We start from the raw sequence: 19492 nt of genomic DNA, 5'->3' as shown, positions 1-19492 counted from the left end.
TGGAACTTACCAATTAAAAGACAGAGGTTGTCTGGTGAGATTAAAAGAAAAATCCAGTACTATGTCTCTTATAAGAGACACTTAAAATGTAAGGACACTTAAAAAAATCAAAGTAAAATGAAAGAAAAGAACATTCCAGGTAAATCAGCACCAAAAGAAAGATGGGATCAGACAAAAAGCCTCGAAGACAAAGAAGCAAACTTAGAGAAGATCACAATATAGTGAAGGTTCGAGCCACTAGGAAAATAATGTTAAGCTTGCACGTAGCTAATAAAAGTCTCAAAATACAGAAGAACAAAAATTGTTAGAACTACAGGAAATCTGTTAGAAACTAGTAATGGTAGGATATTGCAACACATTTCCCTCAGTTAAGATACGATAAACCAAAATTAATAAGGATAAAGACTACCAGAACAACACAAATAACAAGTTTTACCTAATAGACACTTAACAATTACAGAATATATACTCTTCACAAGTATACACAGAACAGTTCTAATAATTCACTATGTACAAGGCCATAAAGCAAGGGCAAAAAAAAAAAAAGATATTAAAAAGATAAAACATTCTCTGGAACACAATTAAGAAATCAATAATTAAAGGAAAACAACTTAATACAGACACATTTGAAAATTGTAAAATGTCTGAGTAACTCATAAGTCAAAGAAAAAATCAAAATAGAAATTTTAAAAATACTTGATTTGAAAGTTAATGAAAACACTATAAATTAAACTATGTTAGATAAAGTGAAAATGAACTTTGAGGAAGTTTATAGCCTTGCATGTTTATACTAGGAAATAAGAATGTTGAAAATTAATGCTAAGTGTGTAATTTAAGCGAGAAAAATAGTTAAATAACAAACTGAAAGTAAAATGAAATAATAAAAGAGAAAAAAGATCAATGAAATAAAAAACAAATAATAGAACAAATTAGGCCAAAAGTTAATCCTTTGCCAAGATTTTAAAAATGGACAAACTTTGGCCGGGCGCGGTGGCTCAAGCCTGTAATCCCAGCACTTTGGGAGGCCGAGACGGGCGGATCACGAGGTCAGGAGATCGAGACCATCCTGGCTAACACGGTGAAACCCCGTCTCTACTAAAAATACAAAAACTAGCCGGGCGAGGTGGCGGGCGCCGGTAGTCCCAGCTACTTGGGAGGCTGAGGCAGGAGAATGGGGTAAACCCGGGAGGCGGAGCTTGCAGTGAGCTGAGATCTGGCCACTGCACTCCAGTCTGGGCGCCAGAGCGAGACTCCGCCTCAAAAAAAAAAAAAAAAAAAATGGACAAACTTTTAGTAAGACTGATCAAGAAAGAGAAGTCAGACATAAATAACATTCAAAATGAGAAAAGGGGAACACATACACAAATAAAACAGAGATTAAAAACAGAGTTAATGCCATACCGTGAGCAGTGGCTCACGCCTATAATCCTAGCACTTTGGGAGGCTGAGGTGGGCAGACCACTTGAGGTCAGGAGTTTGTGAGCAGCCTGGCCAACATGGTGAAACTCCGTCTCCACTAAAAATAGAAAAAAATCAGCCAGGCATGGTGGCGCACTCCTGTAATCCCAGCTACTCGGGAGGCTGAGGCAGGAGAATCTCTTGAACCCGGGAGGGGAAGGTTGCAATGAGATGGCACCATTGCACTACTCCAGCCTGGGCAACAGACAGACTCCACCTCAAAAAAAAAAAAAAAAAAAAAAAAAAAAAAAAAAAAACCATAAACTTCATGTGAAGAACTTAAAACTTATGATAAAAGGACAAACTTCTAAAACTTACCAAAACTGACTAAAAGAAATAGAATACCTGAACAGTCCTATGACTATTCAACTAATTACTACTAAAACTCTATGAAGAAAACATTAGATCCAAATGACCTTACAGTTAAGTTCCACCAAGCTTTTAAGAAACAAATCACTCCAATCCAATCTCTCCCAGGGAACAGAAAAAGAGGAACTACTCTCTAACTCATGGTATAAAGTTAGTGTAACTTTAATACCAAAGTCAGATAAGACAGCCAATAAAGAAAAATGAGAGGTGATTCTAGTCACAAACAGACACAAAAATCTAAATAAAATATGAGCAAACTCAAAGTAGTAGTTCATAAAAATACAATCTATAAAGACCAATTTGGGTTTATGTCAAGAAAGAATATAAAAGAAAATGAAGTTTTAAATCTATAAAATGGAATTCATTACATTTAACAGATTAAAGGAGAAAAGACACAAGATATTCTCAGCAAGTGCAGAAAAGCAAGTGACAACTGCAAAGACTTCCCTAACTTAATCAAAGGTATCTACAAAAATTCACAGCAAATGTTATTCTCAGCGGATAAATATTCTCTTTAAAAATGAGAACAAGACCTCTATGCCCACTATAATCGCTTCTAATGAACAACCCTAATCACTTCCATAGAACATAAGTATAAAGTATGCCAGCACATTTAAGACCAAAAAAAAAGAATAAATTAAAAGCAAAAATAACTAGAATTAAAGAACCAAACCTGTCACTATTTGCAAGTGATATAATTATCCACACAGAAAACCCAAAGGAATTTCAGAAAAAAAATTAGTAAGTTTATCAAGTGGATGACTAAAGGGTCAATATTTTTAAAAATTCATTAAATTTCTATTTAACAATAAATAAGTTAAAATATTTACTAACAATAAATAAGTTAAAATAGAATCTTTAAGAATACCACCATTTATAATAGCAACAAAAACAATAACATCAGAATCAACATATAAAAAGTAGAAAATCTCTATGGAGAAAATCATAAAACTACACTAAAACCTTACATAAATAGAGATACATACCATATTCTTAGACAAAAAGGATCAAAATCTTAAAGACTTTGATTCTCCCCCAAACTGATTCAATTAATTCCAATTAATACCCAAAGGGTTATTCATATCATGTAACAAGTTAATTATTAAGAACAAATGACCAAAAACAGGTGAGATTCAAGTCCTTCCCAGATACCAAGATTTCAAGTAAAACTATAGTATTAATGATCAAGACAGTGTGGTATGAACACACAGAGAGACAAGGTGACAAGTGACACAAGAAAGGCAAGCCAAAAACAGACCCATGCAGGTAGTAACTAAACATGTAAAAGGATGGCACAGCAGATCACTGGTGAACAGAGGGCCAATTCAATACATGGTACAGGGATAATTAGAACCACACAGGAAAAATGAATGTGGATCACTATCTCACAACATACACAAAAATCAATTCCAGATGAATTACGAACTTAATTGCGAAAGACATCATTTTAAAACCTCTAAAAAGAAATGGAGGAATGTCTTTATAAGCCCAGGGCAAGAAAGGTTCCAATTAGATTATGATAAGATTAAGAACTTCTGTTCACCAAAATATACCATAAAGAGTAGAAGGACAGGCCACAAACCAGAACATATTTACAATGCACATAATCAATGTTACCAGTTTATCCGTTTTAAAAGACAACTCATCAGAACAAAGGATAAAATATATGACTAGATATTTCATAAAAAGGAAACAAAGACAGTTCATAAACATACAAAAGATGCTCAATCTCATTAATAACAAAAAAATGCAAATTAAAACCACAATGCATCATTTCATACCCATTCTATTGGCAAATATTAAGTCTGACAATAACAAGTGTTGGAGAGGTTGTAGATCAACTGTAACTCTTACACACTGTTGATCAAAGTATATAAACAGACAAAACTGCTGACCAAAGTACAAACTGATACCACCCCTTCAGAAAGCAATCTGACATTATTTTGTAAAGCTGATCATTCATACCCCTTGATCTAGCAATCCCATTTCTAGCAAACAGCTTACTATAGTGGTATGGCAGTATTTCTTTCTCTTTTCTTTTGCTTTTGCTGCTGAACAAATTAACATGGTGGTATTCCAACCCCTCCCCCCTTTTTTTTTGCTCACCAACCACTAAAAGTGCTTTTAAAAATTACATACCCTTTACCCATTAAGATGACATTTAAAAAATATCACCATAAGATTAAATAATTGCAAAGGGTGAATTTGAATTTCTAGAATATCACAGTAACATTTTAAAGTAAAACTGATATCTCATTCTTTTAAATGTATAATTATTACCAGCATATAGTTGGCCAAAAAATATACCCTGATAACATAAAAAATGAAACTTTATTGCAAATGTATCTCTTAAGGAAATGGATGGGGAAGTGCCAGGATTAAGAGGCTTTCCCTAACACTATAGTGATATTTTAAAGTATCATTTTGTAGGCCGGGCACGGTGGCTTAAGCCTGTAATCCCAGCACTTTGGGAGGCCAAGTTGGGTAGATCACCTGAGGTCAGGAATTCAACACCTGCCTAGCCAACACGGTGAAATCCCGTCTCTACTAAAAATACAAAATTAGCTGGGTGTGGTGGTGTGCGCCTGTAATCCCAGCTACTCGGGAGGCTGAGGCAAGATAATCACTTGAACTTGGGTGGCAGAGGTTGCAGTGAGCTGAGATCGTGCCATTAAACTCTAGCCTGGGCAAAAAGAGCAAAACTCCACTCAAAAAAAAAAAAAAAAAATTATCCCGTCGTTTTCCCCAAGGTAGTTTTCCTACTTAGGGCAGTGCCATAGTAAGATTCCACAAGAACCTGTGGTTTGCCTTTCTTATGTAAAGTGCAACGTTAGAAACATAAGGTGAGAAAGTAGCACTAGCAGGAAGCCTCAGGTATTACCAATTTTAGGAAAGTGTACCTATGGAATGTAATGATCTTGAAAGTGATTCATTAACATTATTTGTACCCACACACTCCTTAGCAAATCTTCATTACTACTCTGAGGCTCATATACCCCAGTGTGAAAATTGGAGAAATTCTTACAACTGTCAACCAAAAAGTATGTACAAGCATCTTCATAACAGCAAAACCTAGAAACAACCAAAATACCCATCAACAGAAGAATGCACACACTGTGTTATATTCACACATGGAATATTACACAGCAGTGAAAATTAATGACTTACATCTATACCCAATATTAGTAACTCGGAAACATAACATCAAGTGAAATAAGCAAGTCCCAGAAAACTATACCCAATATGATTTTTTTCCACTCAAAAACAACAGAAACCATACAATACATTTTTTAAGGGATGTATACATATCTGATAAAATTATTTTTAAAAACAAGGCATAATATACACAATTTAGGATAGTAGTCACCTCTGGAAGTAAGCACATTCAATATTGGTCATTTTGATTATTGGATTGAGTGGTGAATTCATAGATGTTCATTTTATTGTTTTGCTATACAGCTTGCATATGTTTTACATATATTTTGAATTTATCAAATACTACAATAAAATGGAGAGGAAAGAAAAATTTTTTTAAACATTCATCGTATGAAAAAAATACTTTTAATTAAATCACCTCACCTGCCACTAAAGAGGTACATATTTAACATATCATGAAAATTCTATCTATACAACAACCATAGGAACTGACATGCATTAGGTATACAATAAATGTTCATTGGAATTACTCTTAAGAGAACCAAAGGAGAAAAAGACTAAGCCAATTAGCTGCAAGAGATAAATCCATAGGCTGACACAGGGCTACAAGAGAGGCCAAGGTGGCTACAAGCAAATTTAGCAGCAACCAAAAGTCGTAAGGAAGCTGGTCAGTAAAGAGACAGCAAAAATGTAAAGTCTAATAACATATAAAGTGTTAGCAGGGTTGTGAGGAAATGGTGTTCTCACTCAACACCAGTGACAGTGAAAATTGGTACAACCACTTCGAGAGCTTCTGTGATATTTGGTTAAGTTGAAGATGCACATAGCCTACAATCCAGCAAATCTACTACTTAGTTGTATTTCCTACAGAAAACTTCCAAATGTGTGCACAAGCATACAAGTACAAAGGTATTTATTGCAGGACTGTTTTTAAGAGTCAAAAACCGAAACATGTTCAAAGTCTATCAACAGGGGAATGTATAAATAAATATGGTATATTCATACAATGCAATTCTATACCAGCAAGTAAAATGAATGAACCAAAGATATCACAGTTATTCAATTTGTTCATATATCAACCTCAAAATATGATGCTGAGCAAAAAAAAAAAAAGCAAGTTGCAAAAAGGCATGTATATTTTAATACCACTAAAGTTTAAAAACAATAGAATATATTGTGTGTGGATTCACCATGATCAAAGTATAAAATATGCAAAGTAAAGATATACACAAATCTCAACGCAGTGGCTATCTCTAGAAAAGGAGGGGAAGGAACTGAGAGCAATTTTATTTCTTTAAAAAAAAATCTGAAGTAAATTTGGCAAAATATTAAATAATCACGTCTGTAAAATCTGAATCACGGATTGGTTAGCTCCCCCCTCTGTATCTGATATTTGAAATATTCCAAAAAAAATTTTTAAAAAACGAAAATTAGACAATAAGAAAATTAGGCAGAACAAAGACACCAAAACACAGCCCTTGCGCGCAGAGCATGAAACGTTGAGCAAACGGAGCAGTAGCTGGTTCTCTAATGGGTTTGAAGTTTCTTACCCTAGGTGTCCTTATAATATATCCCATTTTTCTTAGATTAAATCGCAAATTTCTTGCAACAAAAAAATGTCCTAACTAGAGTCGTAGTTATAAGGAAAAGGCTCCCTCCGGAGGAGTAAAATCTGTAAGATTTTTACCTTGTTTCCCTCGCCAGGATGTTGGGCAAAACGGAAAGAGATTTAGGTGAATGCCATAAAATATTCTATAAACCATTAAATATCATCACGAACGGCTAAGGACGGCATCGCCCAGCAGGCGTGTGCATACATTTTGAAAGGTCTCTGCAACCGAGGGGGTTTTGACGTCCAGGGCGCCTATGCTTGAAAAGACACTGCGAACTGGTACCAGCCCAAATTCACCTGTCTCGGCTCCATTTTTTATCTTTGATCCCTCTATTCTGTGCCCTGAACAGGCTGGCTGAAGAGGCCACACTGGCAGCGTCAACACTGCGGAGCAACTGGCCAGACTCCATCCTGTCCACCCCCCTTCCCTTTAGCGTCTGTGGGGGAGGATGCTCAGACAGAGGCGCGGGGGCGAGGGGAGAGGCGAGGTTACCCCCCTCCTGGGTCCGTTCCGTAGGGACAGGCCCTGGACTGGACTGCCAGTTCACACGAAAACAGGTGACAACAGAGTCGTGAACACACGCACACACAGCAAGGGGTGTGCACGAACGTTCACGAACACGCACCAACGAAACCCCACACAAGAGATACCCACTCGACAAAACTAAACCCGCACACATGAGATCACGCACTCGACAGGACCCATGCGCAGACTCTCTGGGGACACTCGGAGACACGCGAGGACGCACACTTGCGCGAGCAAGGCTCTAGGCGGGGGTCGCGAGTACAGGAGGCGCGGCCACGCGCGCTGGGGGACGCGCAGCCCACAGACATGGGCAGTGACACAAAGGGGGGTCCACCCGCGAGGCCGAGAGCGCCCCCGCAGCCGCCAGGGAGCGCGGACACCGACACAAAGGGGGCCACGAGGCGACACGCGAGCGCGGGCCCCTCCACCCAGAGGGGGGGTGTCAGCCACGCACCGGCCGAGGCACGGGCAGCGGGGGAATGCGCACAAAGGGACTACTCCCACCCTCGCACCGGTATCCCAGGGCTTCGCTCGCAACAGGGCACCCGACCAAGGGGAGAAACCCACTAGGGTAGGCAATAGCGGCCACACCCCCTCATCGCGCGGGGCCCCAACCCATGCAGACACACAGCAGGCACCGCAGCGAGGGACGCGGGGCGACGCGCACACACCCACACTCACCACACACCCACGGAGGGGGTGTGGAATGCCCCGCTCCCCCGGCATCTCGGCTACAGCGGGACAAGGTGACACATCCTGGAGCCCGGCCGCGCGCCGGGTGTGCACTCACCCGGGCCCGCCGCCCGCGAGCCTCGGCGCAGGCAGCAGCAGCCGCCGCCGCAGCCGCCGCCACCTCCGGCCCTCCACGTCAGCCCACGGCGGGAGGGAGCGAGTGGCTGAGCTAAACGGAGGTGCATCACGTGGGCGGGCAGCGCGCCTGCGCAGTCGCACCCCACCGCCCCCTCCTTTGCCGTCGCGATTCGCGGGATCACGCCGGCCTCGCGCTCCCCAGCTCCCACCCAGGGAGGGTCGTCGTGCGCCTGCGCCAAGGTGGGGGTTGCCGTTGCGCCTAGGCCTTTCCCTCAGGTTTTCCTCTTTTCTCCCCCACTGCGGCTGCCTGGTCGGCGCTTGCGCAGAGAACTCAGCGCTGAGGTGTCCAAGTGTCGAGAGGGGCCCAGGTGGGCGTATGAAGGACCCGAGGTCGCGGGCCCCCCCCCATACCCTGCCTCGAATGAGAAATGTAAATCTCCACGAGTGGGCAGAGCCCGGGGCCTCGGCGCCGCGACCCAGTAGGCCCGCGTGCTGGTGGGCGCCGCGCGAGCCTTGTTCCCTGCCCTCCCCTTCCACAGGGAGGCCACGCTCGCAGAGCTGGAGCGCGCCTCTGTCCCCCGGGCCCCCTCTCGCTGCCCTATCCCCCGCCACCCCTTATGTTGCGGGGCGCGCGCCAGCCTGGGTGCTTGTGTGTGCGCGCGAGGCGGGGGCGCGGGTTGCGGACCGGGGCGCGGGAGGCAATAATGCGGGGCGGGGGCCGTGCCCGCGGCGGAGCGATGGGGCGAGAATGGACCAATGGTGCCTGAAAGCACCTCGCTGACGACTGATTGTGTTCCTTTTCCACAGATTGTCTAAAGCCCCAGGAAAAATGGTGGAAAATTCACCGTCGCCGTTGCCAGAAAGAGCGATTTATGGCTTTGTTCTTTTCTTAAGCTCCCAGTTTGGCTTCAGTAAGTACTTTCCTGATGGATGGCCAGGAGCTTTTTCTGGCGTTCAGTGACAAGGGAAGAATCCATTGGTTAGACTGTGCACACATGAACTGTTGATTCTTTCTCCCTATGTCTCTTTTTAAGAAAATCTGAAGGGAACTCGTGTTTGTTGAGTGTTCTGTGTGCCAGCACTAGCCTAGGAGGTTTTAGTCTCTACAAATATTTATACAGCACCAGACGCAATGGCAAAGTGAATAAAGCCTGGTCCCTGCCCTTAAGGAGGTCGTGGTCTTGTGGAGGAGACAGATGAGTAAATCTACAGTTAGTGCTCAGTGTGACGAGTGTCAGGGGAGCACGGTGGAGAGACATTGAAACCAGACTGGAAAGTCAAGGCTTTTACAGAGGCCTTTCCCCCGGCACTGATGCTGATTAGAAAAGAGTAGGAGAGAGGGAAGATGTGGAAAGGCACTGATGCTGATTAGAAAAGAGTAGGAGAGAGGGAAGACGTGGAAAGGCCGTGAATGAGGGTGTGAAAGGGTTTGGACCCGAGGAGCTTGGTGTGGCACCAGTGTGCCCTGCGGGGATCTGGGGAACAAAAGAAGTAGCCCAGGGAAGTCAGGTTGAAAGGTGTGTCCTTTTCATCCAGGATCTCCCTTAATCCCCATAACATTCCGTTTTACAGATACGGAGACTGACGCTCACTGAGACACTAGTATGCCCAGTCACTCAGCAAGCTCCAAGTCTCTCCCCAAAAGGATTTGGGAATTTTGAGGCACACAAGAGGGAGAAAATTGAGTGCCCCTGATCGAACGTTCTGCAACTCTTTGGAAACTAGGAAAGTGGAGGAGTGGTAGTACTTCTGAACCCTAACTAAAATATATCAGCCTGCACCATCAGTACTGCTTGCAGATGAATATAATGGCCAGGCTGTTACAACTGAAAAGAAGTGAAGAAGTTACAACTGAGTTCAAATTCTGACTCCTCCACAGATTAGCCATGTGAGCTGGGACCCTCAGCAAATTTTTTGAACCTCAGGTTCCTTATCTGTAAAAGGTTAGTGATAATGATGGTTGTTAAATGCTTATGACACATGAAACAGTTCTATGGGGTAGGTTCTGTTATTATTGTGCTTACTTTAAAGATGAGCATCCTGTGGTTTCAGTAACTTGCTCAAGATTGCAAAGCTACTAAATGATAGGCCTCTAAATTTGAACCCAAATACACTGACTGACTTCACTCTGCTGCCTCTTCTGACTGTTGTGAGGATTAACCGGGGTAATTTATGTAAAGCACGGAAAATAATGCCTCGGAGCGGCTAAGGACTTAATAAGTGTTAGCTACTGATGTTATTGTTAGCACTTTCGTAAATCCTTGTTCAAAGAGTGTATCAAGGATTAGAAGCTATATGCATAAATAAAAGCAATCACTTTAAGACTTAAATTCTGGCCAGCGCAGTGGCTCACTCCTGTAATCCCAGCACTTTGGGTGGCCGAGGCAGGCATATCACCTGAGGTCGGGAGTTTGAGACCAGCCTGACCAACATGGAAAAACCCCGTCTCTACTAAAAATACAAAATTAGCCGGGCATGGTGGCACATGCCTGTAATCCCAGCTACTCGGGAGGCTGAGGCAGGAGAATCGCTTGAACCCGGGAGGTGGAGGTTGCGGTGATCGCACCATTGCACTCCAGCCTGGGCAACAAGAGCGAAACTCTGTCTCAAAAAAAAAAAAAAAAAAAAAAAAAATTAAATTCCATGATACCCACAACCAAAAAGTAATTCAAGTATTTGTTGGTGCTTACCATGTGCCAGGCACTGTTACAGGCTAGGAAGGACCAAAACAGCCAAAAATGCCCTGCTTTCACAGAGTTTTTATTCTAACGCTGGGGGGAGATAGTCAATGGACAAATTAAATAAGAAAAACGTATATAGTATCAGGTGCTAAAGTACCATGGGGAGAAATTAAGCAAGGGGAAGGAGGATACGGAGTGGAAGGAGGGCCTTTTAATGTGCTTCTATGTCATTTATTTATTTATTTTATTGTATTTTTTTTTTTTTGAAACGGAGTCTTGCTCTGCGGCCTAGGCTGGAGGTGCAGTGGCGCGATCTCGGCTCACTGCAAGCTCCGCCTCGCGGGTTCACACCATTCTCCTGTCTCAGCCTCCCGACTAACTGGGACTACAGGCGCCTGCCACCACGCCCGGCTAATTTTTTGTATTTTTTTTAGTAGAGACGGGGTTTCACCATGTTAGCCAGGATGGTCTCAATCTCCTGACCTCGTGATCCACCTGCTTCGACCTCCCAAAGTGCTGGGCTTACAGGCGTGAGCCACCGTCATCTTTTATTACTCATTCATGAACACTTATCACAATGTAGTGGAAATACCAATTTTCTCTATTCACCACTAGATATTAAGTTTAGGGAGGGCAGAAGCCATCTCTTTTGGATTCAATATTGTGTCTCACACTCCTGACATACAGAATTCTGTAATACATATTTGTGAAGAAAAGAATGCATCATCACTGATGTAGTAGGTAGTTAAAATTTGTCTCTGCCGCTTACCTTGGGTAGGTGATGAATCCTTTCTGAGCTTCCATTTCCTCATCAGTTAAAATTGCGTACTTGCCTCAGAGGATTGTTGTAGAAGATTATCTTAAATAATGGGTACAGAATGCTTGGAACTGTGCTTAACCCACAGTGAGTGCTCAGAACTTAGCCATTGTTGTTGTTATGGTGGAATAACAGTAAAGGGTGCCGCAGAGATTTGGCATTGAGGAAAATAACTTTGTACTCTGGGAGATAAGGCAGAAGCTCAACATGTGGTGGATGAGAACTAGGATAGGTAAATTTCCCTTTGAGCAACTAAATGTCTATAATTACTTCAACCTTGTGGAGATGAAGTATTGAACACTTATTGTACATAAAGGAAATTGCTAGGTAATAAGGATTACAACAATTGCTAGGCCGTGATTTGTGTCCTTGAATTGCTTAAAATATAGTGTGAAAGTTAAGATGTTAAAAAAATGACTAATACAGTAATTATAAGTATTATAAGAATTGTACAAACAAGGAGCTAGAAGAACTGAAAGGAGGAAAAAATCATTTCTAAGTGAATCAGGGACACTTCAAAAGAGCTTTCAGTTTTATCTGAATCTTAATAGATTGATAGATTAGATGTATGTCTTACTGACTTCTCTTCCTCTTTTTTTTCTTTTTTTTTCCTTTTCTTTTCTACAGTACTTTACCTCGTGTGGGCCTTTATTCCTGAATCTTGGCTAAACTCTTTAGGTTTAACCTATTGGCCTCAAAAGTAAGTTTAATATATTTCTTAAATGAGGATATAATTAATGCTATTTTGAGGAATCATATCCTTTCTTAAACCTATCCAAATCTTAAATATTCATTTTCCTAAAATTCATCAATAGCCATATAGAAATTGAAAGCTTTTTAAAGATCGCTATTGATACCCCTCTAATTAAAGATGGTAGCATGAACATGCATGTTTATCTCCATCCATTTCCTCCAAAAATCTTGTTAAAATGACCCTACAGGAAAAAAAAACGACTTAAGATATAAACCACAGAAACAATAGGATAGCAGAAAAGAGTTATCAACCACATTTCGGAAAGTGGGTTGTGATAGGTGAGAAGTAACTGCCTTTGTTTCTGTGATTTTCACATTGCTGAAGTAGGGAAGCCAGCAAGAATATTTGTGCCTTAGAACTCCAGAATAGCTCAGACATTGGGGTACCAGGTAGCTCTTTAATTCTAGGTTGGACTGAAAACATGTTTAAAGGCTTCAGCCTTCAAATCTCCCTCTCTCATCCCTCAAAGCTGGGAGACCCGCCCTGCCCTCCCCTGCAGAAAACAGGAGTTTTACTCTCTGGCAAGGTTGAGTAAGAGTCTCTAGTGTTGGGGCTTCTTAGTCTGAGTGTGGGAATGAGGCGTGTTACTGAAAACAGGGAAGTAAGTGAAAATCTGCATGGCTTAATGAGAAGGTTTACCTCCTCCTCCGTTTTCCCTCTTGGGGCTTCCAGGCTTATAGACCCTACTCCTTACAGAAAAAGATAGATAGTTATTTCCTGAGGAAGCTGACCAGCCCAAGAGAAAGGATCTATAATTTCTGACATTTAGAGGACCCCAGTGAAGTGGCCAAGTCTCTTAGAGTGAGGCTCACCAGTTGACCATCCCTGCCCACATACACATAGTGCTCCAACTCACTTGTTAGCACTTCATTTTTAAATATGAATGGACTACTCTAAGTTACCAGACATTAAAATAAAGCCTCTAGCATGAAATGAAAAAGCAGAAAAGTAAAGGAAATTTGAAGGAAATAGAGATAATGCAGAAAACAGAAAAAAATTTTTAAATAACATAAAATTCTCAAAGAGGTAAGAAACAATTATAACTGTGAAACAAGAAGAGAATGCTATGGAAAAGGAATGTTCAGGAAATTATTGTATTTGGAAATTGCAAACATGATAATCAAAATTAAAATTTTAATTGAAAGATTGGAAAATAAAGGTAATCTCTAGAAATTAGAACAAAAAAATTGAAACTAGAAGAAAGTATAATGGTTAAAAATCTAACCATTAGAAGTTCCAGAAAGAGAAAATAATAGAGAATAAATCATTAAAAAAAAAAAAGCCTAGCCAACATCTTAAGACCGCATTTCTCCAAAAAAAATTAAAAATTAGCCAGGCGTGGTGTTGTGTGCCTATAGTCCCGCTACTTGCAGGGCTGAAGTGAGCTCAGGAGGTTGAGGCTAGTGAGCCGTGATTGTGCCATAGCACTCCAGCCTGGGTGACAGAGGGAAATGCTCTCTCAAAAAAAATAAATAAATACCACTCCGTGTACACAGTGATACCGAGAGGCATAATAGAGTCCTGTCAGAGAATCTGAGGCTCTGGTATTGGTGGACACATGGAAAACCAAGTGAACGGACAAAAAGATGTAATTATTCCAGAAAAAACCCAAAATGTTGTACAAGAAAATATATAATAATAATGCACTAAGGTCCTCATGGCAAACTTGTTTATATAGTTACAATTATTTCTAAAACCTGCTGCTATAATGAGAAATTGTGATGTAAGTATAGAAGAGGATACAGGAGGTTAATTCATCATCTCCATATTAGCAAGTCTAGAGAAAATGTCTGTAATGGAAAAAGATGAAGAAATAGTACTATGAGCATGTTTTGTAACAATGAGGAGGTAAGTACCAGAAGACAGCTCAAGTGCTCAAAGCATTTCTTTTTGGAGAGTGAGACCCCAAGGTTGGGATGGTGGGATAGAGAACTGCAGTTTTTCATTATAAGCCTTGTGGAACTATTTGTCTCTATGTACACGTATTACTTTATAAAATTTAAATTTAAAAAACGTGTTGGCTTTGTGACTGACTCTTGAGAATTACAACTTTTTTAAAGTGTCTATTATGTACTTTAATATTCTCTTTGGCAGATATTGGGCAGTTGCATTACCTGTCTACCTCCTTATTACTATAGTAATTGGCTACGTGCTCTTGTTTGGGATTAACATGATGAGTACCTCTCCACTCGACTCCATTCATACAATCACAGGTAACTTTATATAAAAGGAAAGTGCTGGGGCAATGAAAGAGTACAGTATTAGCACTTTTACCCAGAAAAGCAACAAAGAACAGGCTGTAAAACACACGGTGGTGGTGCATGCCTGTAATCCCAGCTACTTGGGAGGCTGAGGCAGGAGAATCACTTGAACCCAGGAGGCAGAGGTTGCAGTGAGCCAAGATCGCGCCACTGCACTCCAGCTTGGGTGACAAGAATGAAACGCCATCCTAAAAGAAAACACACATACACACACATTGGGACGGTAAAAAGAAGCTACTAAGAGAAATAAATACAAACTTATACAAAAGGAAATATTTGCATGGAGGAATTAAGTTCTGATGAATATGCACTAGCTATATTCATGGAGGAAATAAATTATAATGAATTATAACACTGGTTAGCAGGTGTATGTTCCCATAAAATGACAAGTATATACTATATGTGTCTATAATATGTTCCCATTAACTTTGCCTGAGAGAAATTTCTTTTATCCTGAACAGACACTGTTGATCAAGACATAGCAAATAGTACATGCAGACGTTGTTCAGAAAAAGGACTTTGGGGGTGTGTATCCTCTTCAGAATCATTGTGTACTCCTTATTCCAATTAAGTGGATAAAAGAGCCACAACACAGTCGTCTGGTTTTATTTTTTTTTAAGTTCTTTCAAGTCTAAAGATGAAAATAAATCAGACTCCTGAGCTTGGTTAAATTCTAGAAAGTAAGGTATTTTTTAAGTTCCCTGGTATGATTTTTCAACTTTTCAAAACCTTTATTAGCCTCTACAATTTATTTTGAAAATCAATTCTATTATTTTTAAATGTCTGTCTAATACACTGCATTCCATGCATTCTTGACTGGAATTGGCAGCAAATAGATAATTTGTGCAAAGAGGGAAAATTGTTAAGTTTGCATGAATATTTATACCAAATGATTTAATAGTTTTGTGGTGTTTATTTAAATACATTTTCAAGGCCTGGATATAATTCTGTTCCCATGAGAAATGTGCAAATGAGACTTTAATCATCATTGTACGGTTGATTAAAATACTAATTTCTTTCCAAGTTAGAGATGAAAAAAATACTTTACCAGTTATGTTTTTATTTTAATAGGGACATTTCTTCTAAAGAGAAGATTTAAGTAATCATTTAATTATGTTAAACACGATGTTTGTCACTATCCAAACATCGGCCTAGTAAACTATGTGGTGGGTCTCCATCAGACACAGAGACTGTAGAAGAAATTGCTTGGGTAAACAGAACTTTTTGGTCTTTTCTTACAGATAACTATGCTAAAAATCAACAGCAGAAGAAATACCAAGAGGAAGCCATTCCAGCATTAAGAGATATTTCTATTAGTGAAGTAAACCAGGTGTTCTTTCTTGCAGCCAAAGAACTTTACACCAAAAACTGAACTGTATGTAACCATACTAACACCAAGCACATATTTATTTATAAGTTTTTGCCATTATAATTTTGGCCATAAATTAATTTGACCATCTCTCTTATTAATAGAGAAGTAAAAAATGTCAGTTGACCTTCTCTTAGATTATATTCAATGAATGTTGTAAATGTTCTCAAGTATTAATTGTTAATGAACAGAATAAATCCAATATTGCATTACCATATAGCAGACTTAAAAAAAAAATCAGTGTCAGTATAATCAAGAAGTTCCTCCAGAGAGGCTTTTATATTGTAATTTGCAAAGGGCAATGGTGTCTTTCCTCCTGTTTATTCTGAGGGGCCCAGAATTCAAATCCTTAGTTTTGGGGGAGGGTACATTTAGTACTTGTGCCATCAGATTCTTGTCTAAGACACAAATATTTGTTGAGTACTCAGTGTGTACCAGGTATTTTTCTAGGCACTGGGGATGAAGTAATGGTAAGATTCTCTCTCAAAGAGCTTACATTTTTAGAGGCAGGGTGAGGTGACTAAGCAAATAAACAAGGAAATATAATTTGATGAGTGCTATGCAGAGAATTAAGATAATGTATTCTAGAATGCAAAGGGATGACTAGTTCACATTAGGTGGTCAAGGAAGGCCTCTCAGAAAGAGGCTGTTGGGATCTAAGTATAAAGCAGATGAGGCAAAGACCATAAGGTGGGAAGGAGCTTGGTGTGTCCTAAGAACAGAGAGAAGACTGGCATTGTCCTTAGAGCATACCAAACAAGAGAATGTGGTCCCAGGTTAGCCTGGAGAGACCAGGCTCAGATTGTGAAGGGCTTTGTAGATCAGTGTAGGAAGTGTGGATTTAAGTGTAAGTGTGATGAGTTTGAGGCACTTTGGGATCAAGCTGTTGGGAGTCTTGAAGGAAAGGAGTGACATGGCCTGATTTCTGTTTTTTAAGTCATTCTGACTAGTGAATGGCGAATAGATTCAGAGGAGGAGCTGGGAAGGGGACAATAACCATATCCTTAGCCACTAAGCATGAGATAGATAACATGAATCTGCTTTTCCTGTTCCCTAGTTCATCTCAGTTCCTGTTATATTATGGTGAGAGCATGTCACCACACTTAAGAGCAGTATGAGGGGACTGGACGTGGTGGTTCACACCTGTAATCCCAGCACTTTGGGAGGCTGAGGCAGGTGGATCACCTGAGGTCAGGTGTTGGAGACCAGCCTGGCCAACATGGCAAAACCCCAACTCTACTAAAAATACAAAAATTAGGCGTGTTGGCAGGCGTCTGTAATCCCAGGTACTCAGGAGGCTGAGGCAGGAGAATTGCTTGAGCCTGGGAGGCAGAAGTTGCAGTGACCCGAGATCGTGCCACTGCACTCCAGCCTTGGCAACAGAGCGAGATGGTTGCCTTGGCAACCGTCTCAAAAGAAAAAAAAAAAGGAAAAAAAAAGGCAGTGTAAGGGAACCAGCCAAATCCAGCAAGTATAGAATGGTAAATAAATCATGGTCTGTTTCTACAGTGGAACACTACACAGCCGTGCAAACAAGAATGCATTACTTCTCTACCTAATAATATGAATTAATATGGCCATAACATTGGGCAAAAAAGCCAGACAAAAGAATAGACTACTGTGTGATTCCCTTTATTTGAAGTTCAAAATCAGGAAAAACTAATCTATGGTGGCAAATATTAGAATAATGGTTACCTTTGGAGAAGAGTATTAACTGGGAGGAGGCATGAAGGAGCCTGCTGGTGAATTGAAAATGCCCTACATCTTGATCTGGGTGGTGGTTATGGATTACATGGAGGTAATACATGTTTTTAAAAAATCATTAAGTTACTAAGATTTCTGCTTCTGATGCAAGTTACACCTCAATAAAAAGGGGGGAAAAAACAGTACCAGTACCAATGCCCACCTCCAGAAAATGTTGATTCATTGGTCTGGAGTAGAGCCCATCAGGGGTAATTTTTTAACATCTCCCAGATGTTTCCAATATGCAGCCAGGGTCAAGAATGACTCCCTTACGTGATTGGACTCCCTTGTATGACTAGACTTAACTGAGTTTTGGTCAAGCAGGGCAGTAGCTGTAAGCTTTGAAAGAGAAAGCCAGCAGTTATCCGAGCAGTTCCCTCCCATCTTTGTGAGACTCCTGCTCATGTCGGCGGTATTCCCTTGTCTTCCCCTAGGACCGGTGATGGACCTGAGACGGATTTGAAATGGGTCAGAATAGAACCTTCATGGACTCTAGTGTTTTATTGCACATTAAGCCTGAAATTAACTTTTCGTTCTGGTTTCCAATCACTCTGTCCTTGCAGGTCATGAAAGGAACACCGATGTTTTGCAAACTATGGGCAGCAGTGTTTTTGAGGGTCATGATCAGTTTAGTGCAGCAATTCTCTACCTTTTTTTAAAATCTTAGGACCCCTTTATTCTTGTAAAGAGAGCCCCAAAGACCTTTTGTGTATGTAGATATATTTTAAAATTAAAATAGAAAATTTTTAAGTAATTGTTTATAAATAATAAATCCATTACCTTTTAGTTACAAAATTAATTCATATCACATAATTAGAAACAAAATTTCTGTTACAGAAACGTTTCACCCAAATCATTGTTGTAATACTAAGCTGACTCTAAAAAGACAAATTTAGCATAAACATATTTGTGAGAACTATATTTTGTAAAACAAAAAACTTCAGTGAGATAAGCAGAATTGTTTTACATTTCTGCAAGTCTCTTTAATGTCTGGCTTCATGGAACATAGCCGGTTCTCATATCTGCTTGTGCATTCAGTCTGTGGCATTAGTGGCTGTCACAAAGCCTCTGGAAAGCTCCGCTGTATACTCGTGAGAGAACAAGGATGAAAAAGACAAAAACATCTCAGCAGTAGTAGGAAAATAGTTTTGATCTCATAGGCCCCCGAAATATGGTCTTGGGACCCCTGGACTTTGAGAACCACTGGTGAGTGGGCCTCCACTAGTGTGTGTGTGTGATGAACTAGAGTAGAATATGTCAGTGCATTGCACTCGGTAAGGGTAAATATTTTGACTGAACATCTCTTGCAACCACTTCAGACCCTCTCTGTTCACCTCTTACTCCAGCCACTGATGCCCCAAACAGTTCATGCGAATTTAACCAAATCCACATAGGTGCCCCTTATAGTACACTCTGGAAGGAGAGGGGTTAACACCCATGGGACCAGCCTGGAGCCCAGCCTGGGACAAGTGTCAGTGGATATACACATCTGCCTTTCAGCCCCAAGGAGACAGTTCTGCACTGCATTCCATGAGCTCTTCAGAAGGTCTTGGGGGATTGAGCTGCGGTTGCCACGATGGTGGTGGACTCAGCCCACGTGCTTGTCTGTCTGCTGTGTTTTGTACCCTCTGCTTCTTTGCCCTGCTCTCTGTGGTCACTTTCCCAGTAAACTGCCTGCACACAAGCCTGTGTCCCAGCCTCTGCTTTCAGAACTCCAGCTGAGATGTTTTTTGGTTTTGGTTTTTTTGAGACAGGGTCTTACCCTGTTGCCCAAGCTGGAATGCAGTGGTGCCATCATGGCTCACCGCACCTTGAACTCCCAGGCTGAAGCAATCCTCCCACCTTAGCCTCCTGAGTAGCCATGACCAGAGGCATGCACCACTATGCCTAGCTAACCTTTTTATTTATTTATTTGTGACAGGGTCTCCCTATGTTG

At 40.8% G+C, this 19492-nt stretch overlaps 2 protein-coding genes across 7 annotated transcripts in view; one reads left to right on the top strand and one right to left on the bottom strand.

Annotated features, from left to right (window-relative positions):
• TTC3 (tetratricopeptide repeat domain 3) overlaps positions 1–8037 on the bottom strand; it is a 123312-nt gene extending 115275 nt beyond the window's left edge. For 2 of the 5 annotated variants that reach the window (XM_010384139.2, XM_030914715.1), the window contains exon 1: positions 7803–7988. The gene's annotated coding sequence lies outside the window, so the exon portion shown is untranslated. Of the gene's footprint in view, positions 1–7802 lie in introns of all 5 variants that reach the window. The other 3 variants (XM_030914716.1, XM_030914718.1, XM_030914717.1) reach the window with 3 other exon arrangements.
• Positions 8038–8078: 41 nt separating this feature from the next.
• On the top strand, positions 8079–16030 carry PIGP (phosphatidylinositol glycan anchor biosynthesis class P). 2 transcript variants are annotated; one of them, XM_010384258.2, is made up of 5 exons: positions 8079–8171; positions 8739–8842; positions 12057–12129; positions 14278–14396; positions 15686–16030. In XM_010384258.2, exons 2-5 carry the CDS (start codon positions 8761–8763, stop codon positions 15814–15816), a joined length of 405 nt encoding a protein of 134 aa, XP_010382560.1. In that variant the 5' UTR covers positions 8079–8171; positions 8739–8760; the 3' UTR covers positions 15817–16030. The 2 variants fall into 2 exon arrangements, with proteins under 2 accessions (XP_010382560.1, XP_010382627.1); XM_010384325.2 differs by having other exon boundaries at positions 8167–8299.
• The last annotated feature ends 3462 nt before the right edge of the window (positions 16031–19492 follow it).

The sequence above is a fragment of the Rhinopithecus roxellana genome, chromosome 13, assembly GCF_007565055.1.
Source record: "Rhinopithecus roxellana isolate Shanxi Qingling chromosome 13, ASM756505v1, whole genome shotgun sequence".
NCBI classification, from domain to species: domain Eukaryota; kingdom Metazoa; phylum Chordata; class Mammalia; order Primates; family Cercopithecidae; genus Rhinopithecus; species Rhinopithecus roxellana.
This window is presented reverse-complemented; position numbering and strand designations above follow the sequence as displayed.

Bases quoted from the DNA above. Each gene is read 5' to 3' on its own strand.
- PIGP (XM_010384258.2), top strand. From the start codon at position 8,761: ATGGTGGAAAATTCACCGTCGCCGTTGCCAGAAAGAGCGATTTATGGC. The intron at 12,130-14,277 runs GTAAGTTTAATA...TCTCTTTGGCAG, and splicing joins TTAACCTATTGGCCTCAAAA to ATATTGGGCAGTTGCATTAC. The intron at 14,397-15,685 runs GTAACTTTATAT...CTTTTCTTACAG, and splicing joins CTCCATTCATACAATCACAG to ATAACTATGCTAAAAATCAA.